The sequence below is a fragment of the Callithrix jacchus genome, chromosome 15 (assembly GCF_049354715.1).
Source record: "Callithrix jacchus isolate 240 chromosome 15, calJac240_pri, whole genome shotgun sequence".
In the NCBI taxonomy this organism is placed as follows: domain Eukaryota; kingdom Metazoa; phylum Chordata; class Mammalia; order Primates; family Cebidae; genus Callithrix; species Callithrix jacchus.
In genome coordinates this window covers 54,853,164-54,872,755 of record NC_133516.1, presented here as the reverse complement: position 1 = coordinate 54,872,755, position 19,592 = coordinate 54,853,164, and the positions used below count along the sequence as shown (strand labels likewise).

Sequence of the window (19,592 nt, the reverse complement as noted above, 5' to 3'; positions counted from 1 at the left end):
TCTGCCCATTACACCATGCTGCGGGATGGTCCTGTTCACTTAAAGTCAAGCAGAACCTGCCTCAGCTGAGAAGCCTTCCCAGACTGCCACAGCTGCACTAATATGGCTCTCCTGTGCAGCTAGACAAGTCACACAATTTTAGTTAAAATCTTGCATTGCTTATTTTCTTCAGGGTGACTGAATTCCTCAAACATAAAATTGGGCTGGGTGTGGTGGCTCACACCTGTAATCTCAGCACTTTGGGAGACCAAGGTGGATGGATCACAAGGTCAGGAGTTCAAGACCAGCCTGACCAACATGGAGAAAAAAATACTAAAAATAATTTGCTGGGTGTGGTGATGCAGATCTGTAATCCCAGCTACTCAGGAGGCTGAGGCAAGAGAATCACTTGAACCCAGGAAGCGGAGGTTGCAGTGAACTGTGATTGCACCACTGCACTCCAGCCTGGGCAACACAGTGAGACTCCTTCTCAAAAAAAAAAAAAAAAAAAAAAGAAATTGGACTAAAGCTATTGTTTTTAGCCCCCCCGAATACAAAACAACTCATAAAAGCTGCTACCTAACAAGAGCCATGCTTTTCTGCATCTGTATGTTGTGTGCACCTTATTTCCCTTTGTTGGGATAAGTGAAATTTGATAGCCATCATTTCATGAAATTCCAACTGTATACTTAAACACCTGGAATTCTTTCTGTGCTCTGTTGTTGAGAGGAAACTTATGAAAATATACTGAAAAATTTTCCTTACCTCCTATATTTGGATATACTTTTTTTTTGAACCTAGTTTTAGCTGATATCTGGATATACTTCTAATATTCAATACAAAACCATCATAATGATCACAAGACACTGCAAATTCTATTGCATTTTGAATCACCAAATATTGATATATATTTAGTGGTTTATGCTAAATCCCTGACATTTAAAGAACTGACATATTTGGCAACCTGCTGGATCCTAACACACTTTCACCTGCAGTCTTGCACTGCTAGAGCTGTGGGACATGTATTTTTGACAAACCCACAATGAAAACTGACCCACATATTTCAATAGAAATGTTACAATTGCTACGTTTAACCACAGTACTACACTCACATTAAGGACTAAACACCTTATTGTATAATAGCCTGAAACTTAGCCTCATTTTAAATAATTCATATGAGAAACTCTATTCTGAATTCCAATCTGATGTTTTCAGGTTTAAAGTGGGAAATTGCATGCATTCCTAAGTGCACATGAGAATTGTTGTCACCAACTTAAGCTTACCCTTCCATTCTGTAGCATTGCACACAATGCAAAGAAAAACAGTATGATCCAAAATGAAGACAGAATACTAAACCTGTATTTCTCTCTCAAATTCTCAGGCCGCATCAAAAGCCTCACAACTCAACTGCAAAAACTTCTTGCTGCAAGTACTACTAAATATCAAGTCCCAATACACTATGTCTAAAGCAGGACTTGGGTGATGTAATGATACAATGTCCCCCTTGTGGCAGCACCTATCCCCTTCATGTGTGTTGTGCGATGTGGGTGTGTTGTATTTTCTATAGGTAAGAGGTAGCTGGTCCCATTCACAGAAATCCCTTGATAGGATACTCACTTTCTGGTAATACTGTCTAACTGCTCACTGATTTCCTGGCAAGGGCATGTAACAAAATGTACTGTCCCAATCCAACAAACCTAGTAGTAAAGAAAAGTTTCAGGGGTGACCTTAGCATCCTTGAAGTGGGCAAAGTAAACACAGGATCAGTAAAACATAGGAATCCAAAGTGGGCTGTGGACCAACCACTTGCTTTCAATTTTGTTAAAACTTGTCAAGCACGGGACTAGCCTGTGATGTTACAAAGATGAGTGAAAACAGTTGACTTGGCAGACTAGTATACAGGGAACCCCTGGGATTTTTTGAATATTTATTACTTTTAGTTAAGGGAAGAAAAACCCTGAAAATGCACAAATAAAACCTTAAGACCACAAGCTCTACTGCTAAATTTTAAACTAAAAACGTTCTGAATAAAAGGGAATTGTATCCTCATTTTAGAGTTGACAGTTTACTCCTCGACAGTGGAAAAGTCTTCCCATTATTAGCCGTGAACTATGTACTAGCTATACTATTTAGTAAATAAAATTTAGTGGGCAAGAGATCAAATATAAATGAGAAGTTGAAAACTAAAAAATACAGTAACACACTGACTAGTATTCTGGAGTTGAGCCACAGACCTTACCCTCTACTGTAGCTACTGTGCAATAATACGCCTAAGAGGGTTGAGTATGGTGGCTCACGCCCATAATCCCAGCACTGCGGGAGGCTGAGGCGGACGGATCACCTGAGGTCAGTTCAAGACCAGCCTGGCCAACATGGTGAAACCCCATCTCTACTAAAAAAAAAAAGAAACCACACACACACGAGACAGGCATCGTGGTGCATGCCTGCATTTCGAGCTACTCAGGAGGCTGAGGCAGAATTGTTTGAACCCAAGAGGCGGAGGTTCCGTGAGCCAAAACCAAGATCGTGCCACTGCACTCCAGCCTGGGCAACAGAGCAAGTTTTCATCTCAAAAAAACAAAAACAAAAACAATGCATAGGAAAGGAAAACCTTTCCTTTGCATTCCAGAGTTGAAAACAGGACCCTCCTCTCCACTTCAGGTTATTCTACACTTCTTGTCATATAGTTACCTGAAGGTGGGATTTCTAAAAAAAATTAAGAGTCTCGCTCTGTCACTCAGGCTGGTGTGTTGTGGTGTGATCTCGGCTCACTGCAACCCCTGCCTCCCAAGTTCAAATGATTCTCCTGCCTGACTCCCAAGTAACTGGGATTACAGATGCCCACCACCACACCCAGCTGGTTTTTGTGTTTTTAGTAGAGACAGTATTTCATCACGTTGGCCAGGCTGGTCTCAAATTTCTGGCCTCAAGAGATCTACCCATCTCGGCCTCTCAAAGTGCTGGGATTACAGGTGTGAGCCACCAAGCCAGTCTTTAAAATGATTCTTAACACAAATATTGTAAATATATACAAGCAAGCTAATGCTAAATTATACCAATGGAGAAACTTTTATTTAAATCTGTATTCTGTTGACAATCAGCATGACATGCCTGGCAAAAAACAACTGTCAAGTCAGATGCACCCTCTGCTGGAACACCCTGTCACCACATAAGAAACAGGGCTGTAACAAAGTCATGCATTACGTTTCCTCAGTTGAGGATCTGAGGTGGATGGTGGTGTGGGATGGGGTGGGGGAGTGGGGGCGGCAGCAGAGTAAATACACCATTATGGCACATGAAATAATTACACACATAAAAATATTCTAATTTATATTTTATTGCATTATGAAAATACATTTATTTGGCAAAGTAATCTAGGCTCCAAGTTGAAATAAAAGAAAATTCTGAAGAGAGTGTACTGATTTTTAAAATGTGAAATAGATGTATTCTAACCAATACATATTAGCACTCTTATTAGGACAAAACCCAATAAAACTAATTTTTATGATTCCATATGAAATTACAAGGTGCATTCATCCATTTTATGATTAGCACAAATCTTGAGAGAACTGCCCCTCATTTTATCAAAACCAATGTTAAATTCCTGTTCAGAAGACAATTTGAAACTCTACCGAATATTTTTATTTCCTTTGGTTTTATAAGTTGCATTTTCATCCTTAGCATGTTACATTTTTTCATAATCAAACACTGTAGCAGCTTTAGATTCTGCCCATGTACCCTTTAAGTAAACTAGTATACTACGTTTACATTATTTGAAAAATTGCTGATTTTACAAATGCAAAAATGCATAAATACATGCCTATCTACACCTGCAAAACAAAAATACTCTGAGTCTCAATGCTTTAACAGGCCACACTTCCTGACTGAGGATTTCTGGGATGCCTTTCCAAGCCACAGGGCCTGACTGGCTAATTCCACTGCTTCAAAACATATTTCTGAAAGGTGTAGTTACAATAAACCCTAAGCAGATTAAATTTACCTAATAATCAACATTTAAAATATGACATTTTCACTACTTCTACATTTTTCAGAACTGAAAATATATATTTTTTCAAAAATGTACAAGGATTTCACTTTTTAAAAGGGAAAAGTGCTAAAAACATAATACACATATATATATATACACACACATATATATATTTTTTTTCTCACTTTCCTCATCAGCATCTTGAAATTCTTTTTACATGTTGGGTTATAGTCTAGAGAACAGGTAAGCAATCTGCTCAAGGTCAAAAACAAAACTAATCACTGAGGTCTTGATTCTTCACTCAGATCTTTTAACAGGACTTTGCTTGATGTATATTAAGAAATATGCCTAAAATCAGCCTTTTAAAAATTCATGAATGAATCAGTTACTATTAGAACTGACGTTTTCATTAAGCAAAGTCTGTGTTAAGTGCACCTATGCATACTTGCGGAAATTTACTTCCAAATGGCCATCAGTATCTAAAACCAGCTTAACAAGGTTTCCCAATTTAACTACAGAAGTATTCCACCTACCCTAAAGAAGATATTCCATGAGCATTCTACAATTATCTGTATAAACAGCAACAAGTTTGATCTATGATCAACATATGAGTATCTAATAAATATTAAAATTATTAAACTATAGATTAAAATGCAGATCTCTCATAGAGTTAAGTGATGTCACTTTGGTACATTCACCATTATTGTACTTTATTTAATAAAGAAATACATTTGCTCTTGCAAATATAGCAATTGCAAGTTTACAAATAAAACCACAGACCTCAAAGTCATAATGCTAAATCTTCAACTTATAACCAACAAAAGTACATCAATTCGTTTACAAATGGTCCATGGCACTACAATTAAAAAATATCAAAGGTCACAGGATCTTAGGTAGGTTTACTGACAATTTCATAAATATTCTAAAGAAACTTTCAAAATTTCTAAACTTAAATTTGTTTCATTTTAACATTTTTGAAAATCTTTTAAAATTTACAATGTTTAATTTTTTCTCCCTCTTGGGTACAGTTAATCCATATTAAGATTTTATTCGAACTATTAGACATAGTCATAAATATATCATCTAGCTGCTGTGAATCTGACAGTCAAGTCAGTCAGTAGTATATTATCCTACAAACATAAATAGATCCAAATCGTTTTTGTGTTTATAGTCATGACAATTTAAGTAGTCAAAACGCAAAACTCGTGGTTGCCCCCCAAATCACCCAAAAGCATATAATACAGTGTCAGAAATTGTTGGCATCACTTTTAGAAGCTCATCTGTGTAGTTCACGTATCTGAAACTTAAAAAAAGGGGGATTCTTTCATATTTTGATAAAAATGTACTCAAATATTTCATAACATTAATATTTATTGCTTTATATGAATACTGTATTGAAAGCCCAAGCATTCAGTTTACACACAGAAATTATACAATTATATACCGCTTCACAAAGGCAGTGAACACATTACATTCTACAAAATCTACTTTACAGAAATTTAAAAACTCTAAATATCAAAAGGTACAGCTGAAGAAACAGGTATAAATTTGGCAGCCAGTAATTTTGACAGGGAGGTTGCAGCTTGCATGACTTTAAATATGTAAATTTGAAAATATTGAATTTAGAGTAATCATTGTGCTTTGTGTTGGTCTGAAAAATATAACACTGGCTGTCGAAGAAGCATGTTCAAAAATATTTAATTCACTTCAAAATGTCATACAAATTATGGTGGTTTCTATGCACCCCTAAAGCTTCAGTCATTCAGCTCAGGTACATAACTAAAGTAATATATTAATTCTTCCAGTACAGTGGTGTTTCATACCATTGACATTTGCATACTCTAGAATAATTTAGAAAGACGTGTAATATTCACAATGTTCTGAAAAGCAAGCAAAAGGTCAAGGAACCTGCTTGGTTATTCTGAGATGGTCTCATATCAGCTTCATAAGCATTCATTCTACAAAAGAGTAAGCTAACATTTGAACACAATTTCCAAGATAAAGCATATTTTCTCATAAATAGTGAAGTCTTTTTCTCAGGCACCTCACAAGTATACAAAACAATTTGAGTTTGAACAGATCTCTTGGAATGTGTTTAGCCTGGTATTTCAACAGACTCAAGATTTCCAGGGTTTCACAAGGGCCAGATTTTATTTCAATTACTCAGAAGAGAAAGAAAATGTCTTCTGAAAGAGGTGAACTCAATCATTACCAATAGAAAAAGTATCCACTGTACTCATCTCTTATAGAAACAGAAAAATATAACATTTCCCCCCTTAGAATAATATATATATATATATATATTTATGTATATATGACTTAAAGTTCCATTGTACATAGCCAAATAATAAAATCTGGAAACCAGGTTGAAACCCTATAATTCACATGTTAATATGTTGAAACTATGACCAAAATATGAAAACTGCCAGAGCTATCAGAGAGACAAGAAGCTTCTTGCATATGCATAAACTAAATGTGATAATCTCAAAAAACTTTTCAAAATTACCTTCCAGTTTAAAAACTTTAATTCCAAATTAAAAAAAAAAAAATCTATACACAAACCACTGATTTGCCCAGACCAAAGAAAGATAAAGAGAAAAAAAAAAAAAAAGTCAGCGGTAAGGTAAGCAGGACCCAGAGGAGCTGATATTCACAGTTCTTACATATACAACTCTTTCAGGAATTATCCATAAAGTACTTTATTTTACAACCTGCTTCTCCTGTAAAACTAAAGGTCCACTTTATTACATAAAAGTTTTATACAGTGTTAAAACCAGAACTGTATGTAAAATACTGCATCTAAATGTTTCTAAATAGTTAGTCTTGTTCCATTGGTTCATCGGTGACTTCTGTGGCTTCATCGTAATTTCCCATGGATGATTCTGAAAGAATCTCTCCAGTTTTACTGGAATTGGATCCTACTAATTCTTCTGTTTCAAGGCAGTCAGAAGAACCACTACTTACAGGGCCTTCGTTTTCACTAACTCCAGAATGCAGTAAATCTTTCTCAGCTTGAGACACTTCAGATTTCTCCATCTGATTATTTTCCTCAGAAGTCTCTTCACTCACAGTTAAGGCATCATCAGATTCTTTTTCTTGATTTTTTCTTTCTGGGATCATTTCTCTTGATGTCATAAAAGACTCTAAAAATAAGCAAATGTTGTTGTAGTTAAATTTTATTTTCAAAATACCTCCACAGTTAAGTTTCATGAATTCTGATATTCTATAGTTCAAATCATATCCCCTGAAATTCAGCAGCAACTACATACAGGAGGGAGAAAAGCCCAACATCAGCATTATAAGGAGTTCCGTTATGTAAAATTCTTTCACGAAAAAAAATGAAGTACAAGAATTTGAGGATCTCCTTACTCCACCCTTTTACAGATGGTCTCTAAATACCTTCTTCCTCCTCTTCATCCTCTTCTTCATCCTCTTCTGTACAGTGCTGCCGGGTACAATGACTTTCTTTGTCTTTATCCTGAGATGAAGACGATGCTCCTGTTTCTTCTACCACAACTGACGAAGTTTCACTGGAAGTCGTTTGACTGGCTGTTTCTCTGACTTCACCTTCTTTGTCAAACCTGAGTCTTTTTACCTCACGCTCCTCGGCTTCCACGGTATCTTCATCTGGATGTTTATTTTTCATAGGGCTCACTGAGGAAACTTCTGATTCAGATGTCGAAGAGTCACTGTAAATGTTTTTTTTGAAGTATCATTAATAAAATTATTTTTCCCATCTTCTACATCCCCATTTTTAAGGTTAAATAGTGTTTTAAACTGTATTTTAGTGTCAAAGTCAAATTATAACACCTGAGCAAAGAAAAACAAAAGAGAATAATTTAAAGGCAACCTAAACTGTTTGATGAATAATTCCCAGTAGGACTTAGAAAAGCTTTGTGAGTTTTCTGTGCAATTCTCCAGTAAATTAAATATTCTCCTATAATAAAACCACAAGTCTTCCATACAGAAATACTAAGTTCTCTCCCTCATTTAGTCTTCCTTCCTTTAGTGTGATATAGAAAATTTGAAGATATAAATAAAAGGTATCCTTTTATGAACTACAATGAGAAATTATTCACAAAACCAACTTATTTATAAAGATCTTTTCTCTTTTCAAGTAACTTTCAGAAATAACAAATGAAATGTATCAAAACTACTTTACTTTTAGACCCTACATAAACAGTCTCCCCAAACTAGCAGTTAAAAAGTCTTGTCTATGTGTACCTTCAACATTTGCTGCAGCTGCAAAGAGAAGCCATTGCTCCTATAAACCACATGAAAACCTTGTTTTGTCACTCAGAACTTATAAATAGTAAGTGATAAGTACTGATTGTTAACTACTAATAAAAATATTGTTTTTAAATATAAAACATATGCAAACCTGGGATTTTTCTCTTCATTTTGCTGCAAATTTGCCTCCTTGCTCTCTGTGCTCTCAGGCAACCCATTTGTTGTCATGGGGGCTGACAAAGAAACCTTCGGTCGATTAAGTGGCCTGGGTGTCCCAGGCCCATTTATATTAGACCTATAATAAGATAAACAGACATCATTTCCTATTTTTATAAAAAGTCATCCCTCCTATCGTATGTTTATGTGAATATATCACAGAAATATTTGCTGCAACTTGTGTTTTCAGGTCCATGGCTTATCAAATTAACTAATTCTATGTAGTTTATCTTATAGTGTCCATAAAATGCCCAATTTTTAAAAAGTACACTAAGCATGCTACTCGAAATCAGGACAACGCAAACTCCATAGGTATTAAAAATCAATAATCTCACCTCTCAGTATAGCTTGGTGAATTTCCAGGAAACATAACACCATTCATTCGATTTAAACTATTGGAATTGTTTTTCCTATAAGAAAAGAAAATATACTTATGGATGACAATTTTTTTTAATTTTTGAAATGGAATCTGGCTCTGTCACCCAAGTTGGAGTACAGTGGTGCAATCTCGATTTACTGCAACCTCCACCTCCCTAGTTCAAGTGATTCTTGTGCTTCAGCCTCCCAAGTAGCTGGATTACAGATGTGCACCACCATGCCCACCTATTTTTTGTATTGTTAGTAGAGACGGGGTTTTGCCATGTTGGCCAGGCTGGTTTTGTACTCATGATCTCAAGTGATCTGCTCATCTTGGCCTACCAAAGTGCTGGGATTACAGGCATGAGCCACCGTACCCAGTGCCTTTTTTTTTTTTTTTTTTTTTTTTTGAGTGGATGGATCCATGATTCCACCAATGCTCCCCTTCGAGATCTTATACGTGGATGTTATTTGAAGCAAAGGGAGTGTGATGACTGATCCTGGTATAACACCAGGAGCTTTAAATCCTGAAAATGTGGGGTTGCTCCTCTTGGCCCAGTGGTTTGCTGCTGTTGCTAAGTTTGGGAACATTCATGGTGAGGCAAAGTACACTTCCAAACTCAAAATACTTCCCAATGCCTTTTTAACCGTTGTTTTTTTTTTCTCTCCTCAAAGACTGGGATCTTAGACACAATGGCAGGTAGAGCAGTGGAGCCACTCATGCACTGATCTAGAAACATTGTTACAGCATAACAGGTTGTCCTCTGTGCTTTCTTGGCAACTAGCTTGACTTGATCAAGTAGCTTAAATTCAGGGAATTCAAATTTCCAAATAGAAATGTGAACATTAATTCTCCAACCCATGGTCTTGAGCTAATGTAACCTATGGCTGATCCTGCATTGTAGCTGATCAGCAGATCAGTACTCTCACCATGTGAAAGTTTTCCAATAGATACCACAATTGCTTTGAATCGTCTCTGAACTTGGAGACTGCTGGTTCCAATCTTACACTTGATCTGGCGACAATGTCTATCAAAAGGCCACAGCAGTGGCAGAGAACTGATGACTTCTCAAGGGCAATAAAATTAGGCATATCTTTAAAACTGCTAGCATAAGGAGTACCCATTTCCTTGTTCTCGTTCCCAACCACTATTAGACCTCTTGTTCACACCAATACTTAGTAATGCCTTGTGTAATCCATCAAATAGAAAACACAAGAATACTAAACTTGGGGTCACAGGGTGGAAATGAGATTTATTTGCCAGGTCTAGGACAGACCTGGCTGCTTTTTTAATGTCCTTAACATCCCCAATGCTGGGTGTGGGTTCCAATACATCCAGTGAATACTGTCTGCTTTTCCCGGACAGCTCAAATCTTCCTGGAAGGTCCAGGAGGCCATTAGTGACCACTGCATCATCTGGAGGGCTGCTGGTCTGCAAATCCTTTCTTAAATGAGACATTGTGGGAGATTGATTCCGACTTAATTCTTTAATTTTGGTAAGAAACATGGGTCTAAAAGATCTTCTGTAAGATCTGTCACAGACCCAAACAAAAAGACTTTGTGAGAATTAGCCTAAGCATACAATTTAAGAAAAGAATCCGTTATTAGTCACTATGTCTTGACTGCACTTCTTTACCATTTTTCCAAAATATCTCACATTAATTAGCAAAACAAAACATATTTTGGTTCATAAAGAAAGAAATTTTATATATTTTAATAGTTTTTCTGTCAAGAAACATGTATGGAATTATTTTAGTCTCTTATTTAACAATATAAGTATATTTTTGAGAACATTCTAAAAACAAATTCACTGGGCTGGGTGTGGTGGTTCACATCTGCAATTTCACCATTTTGGGAGGCCAAGGTGGGAGGATCACTTAAACCCCTGGGAGTTTAAGGTTGCAGTGAGCTATGATCACTCATCACTGCACTCCATCCTGGGTGTAACAGAGTAGTCTATAAAAGCAGAGCCAGATTAACCTTAAACCAATGGTTCTCAGCAGGGACAACCTCCCCTCTCCCTGTACTTCACATCCCCAGAGAACATCTGGCAATGTCTAAAGATATTTGAACAGGGGAACACTACTGATACAAATGGGTAGAGGTCTAGGACACTGCAAAACCTTTATAATTCCCAGGACACCCACTCACAATAGAATTATCTGGTACAAAATGTCCGTGGTTCCAAGGATGAGAAACTGTGTCCTAAATTTAATTCTTACTTTGCTATATATAAATCTTGACAACTACAAACACTTTTCCATCATAAAGAGAAAAGCCATCAAGCAGTTATTCCAAACATGGGAATTATGCCCTAGAGATACCATGGAAAGACGTGTAGGATGGCATTCAGGGAAATGAGTGCCATGATGCAAAATCCAACAATATTTAAATTATAGTAAATGACTAATCTCTTTAATTCACACCTCTTTACTGGAAAAAACATACAGATAATGTTATCAATAATATTCTACTTTGGGGACTGAATCGTAGGTTCACAAGTATGTTATCACACTTAATTACATATAAAATAAATCCACTACATTTTAAGAATAATGTATTAGAAGCAATAAAATCATTAAAAACAGTAATTAAATAATATACTAGAAATAGAAAAAATATACTTACTCTGAAGAAGGATAAACACAGCTAACAACCATCACATTCTGCAATAACAAAAATCAGTGATTTAGTATGAGGAAAAGTACTACGACATAAAGTTTAATCATTTGTTTTTAACTTGTTTCTAAAATCATGGTGGTGGGTTAAATTCCTTTGATTCTAATTTTGCTAATAAAGAAAAATAAATGGTTAAAAATGAAAACTGGTAAAACCACAAAAACTAAAACAAAGGACCAAAACAGAGTATCCTACTCAGCCACTGCTTTTTTTTCCCTAGACTTATTTTTTACCCTAATCTAGTTATTCTAGACCCCTGACATCATATACTATATGTAGTAGTGAAACCAAGCTCTCTTATTTTAGATGGAATCACCCAAAGATGTCAAGAGATTGAAGTACTTAGGACACACCTAACTGATTTTCATTACAAAGCAACATCCAATCCACAGCTTGTTGTGTTGCATCATACATCCCACGCAAAGAGACTCAAACCTTTTTTGTAATATATTCACAATCTTCCTGGTAAAAATAACTTTACTAAATAGTCAGTGTTCACTGAAAATTTATTATAAGCCATAGTAAGTGTTTTGCATTTAATCCCTCTCACAGCCCTATTATTATTATTTTTTTCTTTTTTTTTTTCTTTGAGACGGAGTTTCGCTCTTGTTACCCAGGCTGGAGTGCAATGGCGCGATCTCGGCTCACCGCGACCTCCGCCTCCTGGGTGCAGGCAATTCTCCTGCCTCAGCCTCCTGAGTAGCTGGGATTACAGGCACGCGCCACCGTGCCCAGCTAATTTTTTGTATTTTTAGTAGAGACAGGGTTTCACCATGTTGACCAGGATGGTCTCAATCTCTTGACCTCATGATCCACCTGCCTCAGCCTCCCAAATTTTACTGAGAAGAAAACTAACTGGCCCAAGGTTACCAACTGGGAAGCACTGTAACCCTGATTTAAAGGCAGGGCACCTGGTATGACTACTGTAACATATTGCTTCTTTACCCAAAGATCTTTGGAATCTAATTATTAAAACTGCTGGAGCTGAAAAATAAGTACTGATGAACCATCTTAGTTTCCGGGCCTTTGGGGGTATTATTCAATTGAGTGTACAGAGGATCAACAAAACATATTAACCCAGTAAGGCCTCAAGAACTATTGCAAATCACTATATAATGGTTTCCGATTCCTGTTTCCAGGGTAAAATAAAGTGAATTTGAACCAGATCCTTAAAATGAACACTGGAGTGTTTGAGGACCAATCATCAACTGAAAACTAGAACCCGTCCAATCTCGGTTCCCACAGGGCTCCTTCATTTTTCACTCAAGTCAATTTCTTACTTCTCACTCCCTTAAATACCTTGAATCTTTGTTCTTTACATCATTTCCTTTATTCAGAATACCTTTCCCTTAATTCTAACATTCACTCAACTCCCTCCACACACACAAACACTAATGTTTATCCCTTAATCTCACCTGCATCTTTCTACTCAATACCTCATTTACATGCTTTGCATCAGTAAGTTTCCAAAGTTATGTACCTCTGAACTCCAGAATTGAGAAAATGAACTCCATGCGTAAATAAGTTTATAAAACACTCCGTAAAGTTAAAATAGCAATTATAACTTCTCAGAACCTTTAATAAGTTGATGTACACTATGATTTTTCAAGAAATAATAATCTGCTTTTCCCAAACTTCAATGATCAATATGCAAACCCTCCCCTATCTGCTCCTATTAAATCTCTCCATAAAATATAAAATGTAGTTTGGAAAACAATTTGAGAAACTCAAGGTAGCCTGGAAAGCATATTTCAAGAACAGGTACCTGAAACAGATCTTACTCAATGATCTTTTCTAAAATAAAAGTTGTTAAACCGCAGTGTAATTCCAATAATAAAATAAATACCTTTTCTACTCCTCTGAGAAATTTGTCTGTTCCTGTATAGTTTCTCCTTGGATCTGTTAACAATTCACAAAGTCGCTGAATAGTAAAAGGGATACTGCAAAAGAATGTAATTTTACAGTGTGAGGTCACTGATTATCAAGAGAATAGGAACATTATTTCTTTTGCTAGGTAAATCTGTGTCTAGTCACCCATGTGTTAAGCCACAAAAGAAAATGCCGTAATAGGGAAATAAATGGATGAGTCATTTAAAATAGACAAGAAAGTAAGCCTATCTTTCTATTGAACAAAAAACCAACTCTTCCTTCCTTGATTTAAAAAGCAATAAAGTCGGTGGGGGGATCAGGGGGAAGGGTTAATCGGCAGGAAAATAGAGTGAATAAGATGTAGTATTTGAAAACACAACAGGTTGACTACATCAATAATTTATTGTACATTTTAAAATAAGAGTATAAGTGGACTGTTTGTCACAGAAACTATAAATGCCTGAGGGAATAGATAACCCAATTACCCTGATGTGATTATTATGCATTGTATACCTGTATCAAAAGTATCTTATGTACCCCATAAATATATAAACCTACTATTTACCCACATAAATTGTTTTTTACAAAAAGCAATTTAGAAAGAACATCCAAAATTAAGAAAGCTTCAAAACTGAGGAAAAAATTTTTATATAATATTCTAAATCCTGATAATTTCATTACGTTTACAAAAGAGGTAATACAAATAATCAAGTTGGGGTTTATTTAATATAGAACCTTTTTCCCAAGTATTCTTCTGCACCCAAAGGTTTCTTTAAAATGTTCAAACAAAACTACAAATAAAGTTTTTTAAATATGGTTCTGCTCCATTATTACAATTTCATATACAACCTACATGTTTAATCCAACTTAAAATACACACAGCAATAATGATTTAACTTTACCAAATACTTTCACTATACTTCAATTTTCACTAGATTATAGTAAATATAAAATTAATATAGCCTGGAACTAAAATCATTTTATAAATATTTTTAAAAGTTTTGAACTCATGTAGCTATTAGCATTCAGAAGAATTATAAACCAAAAAGAACAGCAGAATTATGAGTATGAGGTACAGTAAACGCAGGTAAAAAGTACCAACATAAATCTTCAGACTCCAGTGTCTGCCATACCAGTCTATTTATTCTCTTTAATGAAAAGAATTACAAAGCCTCAAATTAATAACAACATTCACAAAGTTCTTTTTTTTTTGAGACAGAGTCTCCCACTGTCACCCAGGCTGCAGTGCAGTGGCATGATCTCGGCTCACTGCAATCTCCGCCTCCTGGGTTCAAGCAATTCTCCTGCCTCAGCCCCCTGAGTAGCTGGGATTACAGGTGTGCGCCAAGACACTCAGCTAATTTTTTTGTATTTTTAGTAGAGACGGGGTTTCACCGTGTTGGCCAGGATGGTCACAATCACCTGACCTTGTGATCCTCCCGCCTTGGACCCCCAAAGTGCTGGAATTACAGGCATGAGCCACCGTGCCTGGACAGTTCTTTCATTTTTTTATAGGCAGCTTGCCACAGTATTTTCTTCCCCCACAAGGTACAGCAGCCAGTGAGTTATAATGCCAGGACTTAAACCCAATCTCTCTAACTTCAAATTCCATGTCCTTTCCACTGTACCACACATACTTTACAAAACTATAGTTGTTTATTTTCTAATTGGATAAACTACATTCGCTTCTCATATTCTTTATGTCAATATTATGTTCAAAGTATAAGATGTCCAAAAAATTCTGAAAATGCTCAAAGTACATATTATTCATATGAGAACAAATGTTTTTAGATAAATTTTACAGTCCAAGAATCAATCTTTTGTCTCAAATCTAAAGTCTCATCCAAACCTAAAAGTGAGAAAACTGTTCTGCCAAAAGACAAGACACAGAATAAAAGATTAAATGTTTGCCTGATATCCCAAACATTCAGAAGCAACTAGAAATTCCTCTGGGTTTCTGAGGAAGAATACTCTTTCCTGCTTTAGAAAATCTACTCAGAGTGAATTACAGTGTCAAAGCCAAGAATCCTTTTAAATGGGGAAGTAGAAAACACACCGACAGCATTATTAATTATGAAACAAGCTTACACATCTTTGGTTTCATTCCTATAAAGACAACATATAATTAGAAATCTATAGCTAATACACAAAACTCCACTTTTAGTTTAAACATTTTCCAAGTTGCATGTATATAACGAACAGTATCGGTTTCTCACTTGTCAATCAAAATTTTCGCATCCTTGACTGAAGGTTTCTTAAGGGCAGGAGTTCTTCACATACATTATGTTCAATATATAATTATTTGTGTATGTGTACATATATATAGACATACATATATACACATATATGTGTGAAACCCAGTATCATTGTGGATTTCAGAATATTAGTGGTACAGCTCACCTTAGCTCCTCTTCAAACCTTACACACACACCACACCTATTTCCTCATTAATCACCCCACAGTGATACTATCATTAAAAGCTTATTATTCAAAACATACAAAATAGCACCAACAGTTTGAGTATTCAACGGTGTTTGGGTATTCAAATAGTACTTAACTGAAATATACTGTGTAGTAGTTATACCTTTTCTTCCAACTAAAATTTTTTCCCACACAGTTTTCTCACTAAGTAAAATTAGTTTTAACAGATGAGCATTTTTTTTTCTTCTCAGAGACAGGGTCTTGCTATATTGCCCAAGCTGGAGTGCAGTGGTTTTTCACAGGCGCGATCCCACTACTGTTCATCAGCATGGGAGTTCTGACCTGCTCCGTTTCTGACCTGGGCCGGTTCACCCCTCCTTAGGCAACCTGGTGGACCCCACTCCCGGGAGGTCACCATATTGATGCTGAACTTAGTGCGGACACCCGATTGGCATAGCGCACTACAGCCCAGAACTCCTGGACTGGAGATCTTCCAGCCTCAGCCTCCCAGACACGCGCCACCGCGCCCAGCCAGATGAGCATTTTAAAACTTATTTTTTAACATGTACACTGAGTATCTTGACTTTCTTTAGAAACGTACATTAAACTGTAGCCAATTATTAACATTTTATCTGTTGGTTTAATATTAATACTGCTGCTTTGAGAGGGGAGTATGTATTTACACAGCAATGCCAGCCACAACAGCCTATGATAAAATTAGTTTAAGTTCTTAGACAATTGCAGAAGCTTTTTTCCAAAAGATCCTTATTTCAAAAAACAAAAGCTTTTAAAAGCCATTTTACCAAGTGTCCAATAGATGGCACTAAAATGTCTCACAACACACTCTTTTCTCATATGACAGGCTAAAACACAACCAAACACTTCCTGCAAATCAATGTATCCATTGTAAATATTAGTATGATAACGAATGTAACAGCACTGAAAGGTCTCTTCACATATAGATTGTACTTTTAAACTTATTCCATAAATAAAAGAGCCTATTATAAATTAGAAATACTAACCTTGCTCAACAGCACAGTCCACAGACATGAAAATAATTACACTGCAGTAATAAATGCTAACAAAATTATGTAAAAAGTGCTATGGAGACAGAATAAACTGTATGCCAGGCTCAGTAAGCATGACGCTGGAAAAACTTAATTTGAAGAAGACCTCTAAAAGGAGGCAAAAGAATACACCAGGTAAGCCAGTACAGAATGAATACATTTGGTACAAGTATAAGAAAACTATTCTCTGGCCAGGCATGGTGGCTCATGCTTGTAATTCCAGCACTTTGGGAGGCCAAGGCAGGCAGATCACCTGAAATCAGGAGTTCAAGACCAGCCTGGCCAACATAGTGAAACCCCCATCTCTACTATAAAACCAAAAAATTAGCTGGGTGTGGTGGTGGGCGCCTGTAATCCCAGCTACTCAGGAGGCTGAGGCAGGAAAATCACTTGAATCCAGGAGGCAGAGGCTGCAGTCAGTCGAGATCGTGTCATTGCACTCCAGCCTGGGCAACAAGAGTGAAACTCTGTCTCAAAAACAAAACAAAACAAAACAAAACAAAACAAAACAAAACAAAAGCTCTGCTCTCTGATAGTCATCCATTAGACACAGCATACAAAATAGTTTATTCTAACTCCTGAAAATATTCAGGCTTTTCCCACACATATTAAGAAAAGCAAATATAGGAAGAGGAGTGTTAAACACACATGCCACTGATTCTCAATAAAAAGTCTCAATTGAAATCCTTCAATCTGGTAGGGAGTGGTGACAAGATGCTCCTTAGCAAAGGTGTACTATAAAATAAACTTTGGGCCAGGTGCAGTGACTAAGGCCTGTAATCCCAGCACTTTGGGATGCTGAGGTGGGCGGATCACCTGAGGTCAGGAGTTTGAGACCAGCCCGGTCAACATGGTGAAAACCCATCTCTACTAAAAACACAAAACTTAGCTGGGTGTAGTAGCAGGTATCTGTAACCATCTTTAAATAAACACACACACACACACACACACCTTGTAGAAAAATATTTGGGGTTATTAAAATGTATTTGGCCAAAAATTAGCCAGGCATGGTGGTGCACCCCTGTTATCCCAGCTACTTGGGAGGCTGAGGCAGAACTGCTTGAACCTGGAGATGGAGGCTGCAGTGAGCCAAGATCAAGCCCTGCACTCCAGCCTGAGTGACAGAGCAAGACTTTGTCTCAAAAAAAAAAAAAGAAAAGTATTTGGCTTAATCTGCAATGCTGTATCATTTCATTTATTCATACTGTAAAATGAAAAACTAAGATTATATAAGGAACAAAAAAAAAAAAAAAAGATATGACTAGCTAGCATTTCAAATTTTTAAAAACATTGTCAACAAAATCCAGTAACATTTTAAAAATACCCCACACATTAAGGATCCACCTTTGTTAAAATATATGGTTAAAAATGATATATTTTGTATATATAAAATATATTTATATAATAATGTATATTATAAAATATATTGATATATTTTAGCCATATGTGCTAATACATCCCCCCCCAACACACACACACACACTACCCCACTAGGAGACCTTACTCAAACTCAATTTACCTAAGACTTCCCAGTCTTGTCTGAAAACAGGGATTCTGTACTTATACCTCAAAGATTATCATGATGACTAAATATGACATAATGTATATGGTATATTAAATCACCTAAAAGTGCCAAAAATACTTTAAAAGTTCAATAAATCTTTGTTCTTATTATGATCATTCCATCTACTATTTGATAGAGACTGTAGGAAAGCACAAATGGTTGAAAAACCAACAAAACCAAAAGTATAGCTATCTTTAAAAATACTCCTTTGGAAAACAACTAACCCTAATTAATAGGATCACACATTTTATGTTACATATCTTAATCGGAATGCAAGCTGTCCCTATTTACTGTTTTTTAAAATCAGAAGGTCTTGTAAGATCTAAAGCTATGGAAGTTCAAATATCAAGAAAGTTGCTGAATATATGGGAAAGACATCTCAACATAAAGTAGCAATTCAATGCTATTTTTTTAAAGATAAATTCTCGGTAATAAGGCTAAACACTAAATAAATAATTTCCTATTGTAACCTAAGTATCTACAAAAGTACACAGTTGGAAAGAAGGCACTCAAAAATTAAGCACATACTTGATCCAGACTCTGAGAAAATCAGTTAACTGCCTTAACTTTGTATTACATAAGCAACTTTTCCACATTAAAAAAGCAATGTAACATGTAGCACAGAGATTATTAGAGCAAAAAGCTAAAGAAATGACCATAAAATCTGACATCCTACTGAAAAAAAAGAACAGTCACTTTTGTTTTATGCATATGTATGTGGATTTTACTGTCCTTTCTAACTACATGACCACATTAGTGGTGTCTTAGTTAACAGAAATACTGATTTAAAGTGTTTATATGGAAACTAACAATATCTCTGCTATCAAAGGCTGAATAAGCTCAAATTTTGTTTACACTTACAAAGTCTTACAAAAGTTAGAAATACCATTAGAATCCTGTGGTATTAGCTTTACTTGAAGCAACATGCTCTTTCTGTACTCAGGCTTTAACACTAACATAAACATATACATAAATAAATATTTATATGAGGCTGGATATGGCAGCTCAGGCCTGTAATCCCAGCATTTTGGGAGGCCAAGGCAGGTGGATCACCTGAGGTTAGAAGTTCGAGACCAGCCTGGCCAACATGGTGAAACCCCATCTCTACTAAAATATACAAAAATTAGCTGGGCATAGTTGGTTATGCCTGTAATCCCAGCTACTCAGGTGACTGAGGCAGAATTGCTTAAACCCGGAAAGGGGGTGTTTCGGTGAGCTGTGA

The 19,592-nt window shown here is 36.1% G+C and overlaps 2 protein-coding genes across 4 annotated transcripts in view; both read right to left on the bottom strand.

Annotated features, from left to right (window-relative positions):
• Positions 1 to 3,300: 3,300 nt before the first annotated feature.
• Positions 3,301 to 19,592, bottom strand: part of PPP4R2 (protein phosphatase 4 regulatory subunit 2) — a 73,865-nt gene continuing 57,573 nt past the window's right edge. For all 3 annotated transcript variants that reach the window (XM_003734878.6, XM_035276111.3, XM_054245873.2), the window contains 6 exons: positions 13,296 to 13,389; positions 11,399 to 11,436; positions 8,749 to 8,823; positions 8,349 to 8,492; positions 7,367 to 7,656; positions 3,301 to 7,110 (listed from right to left, as the gene is read on the bottom strand). In XM_003734878.6, coding sequence (XP_003734926.1) covers positions 6,785 to 7,110; positions 7,367 to 7,656; positions 8,349 to 8,492; positions 8,749 to 8,823; positions 11,399 to 11,436; positions 13,296 to 13,389 — 967 coding nt within the window. In that variant the 3' untranslated portion in view covers positions 3,301 to 6,784. The remainder of the gene's footprint in view (positions 7,111 to 7,366; positions 7,657 to 8,348; positions 8,493 to 8,748; positions 8,824 to 11,398; positions 11,437 to 13,295; positions 13,390 to 19,592) is intronic.
• On the bottom strand, positions 8,942 to 10,427 carry EBLN2 (endogenous Bornavirus like nucleoprotein 2). The gene is given in 6 exon segments (XM_017964653.4): positions 8,942 to 9,374; positions 9,376 to 9,416; positions 9,418 to 9,596; positions 9,599 to 9,778; positions 9,781 to 9,920; positions 9,922 to 10,427. Coding segments are annotated over 6 exon segments (1,185 nt in total). The 5' UTR covers positions 10,278 to 10,427; the 3' UTR covers positions 8,942 to 9,085.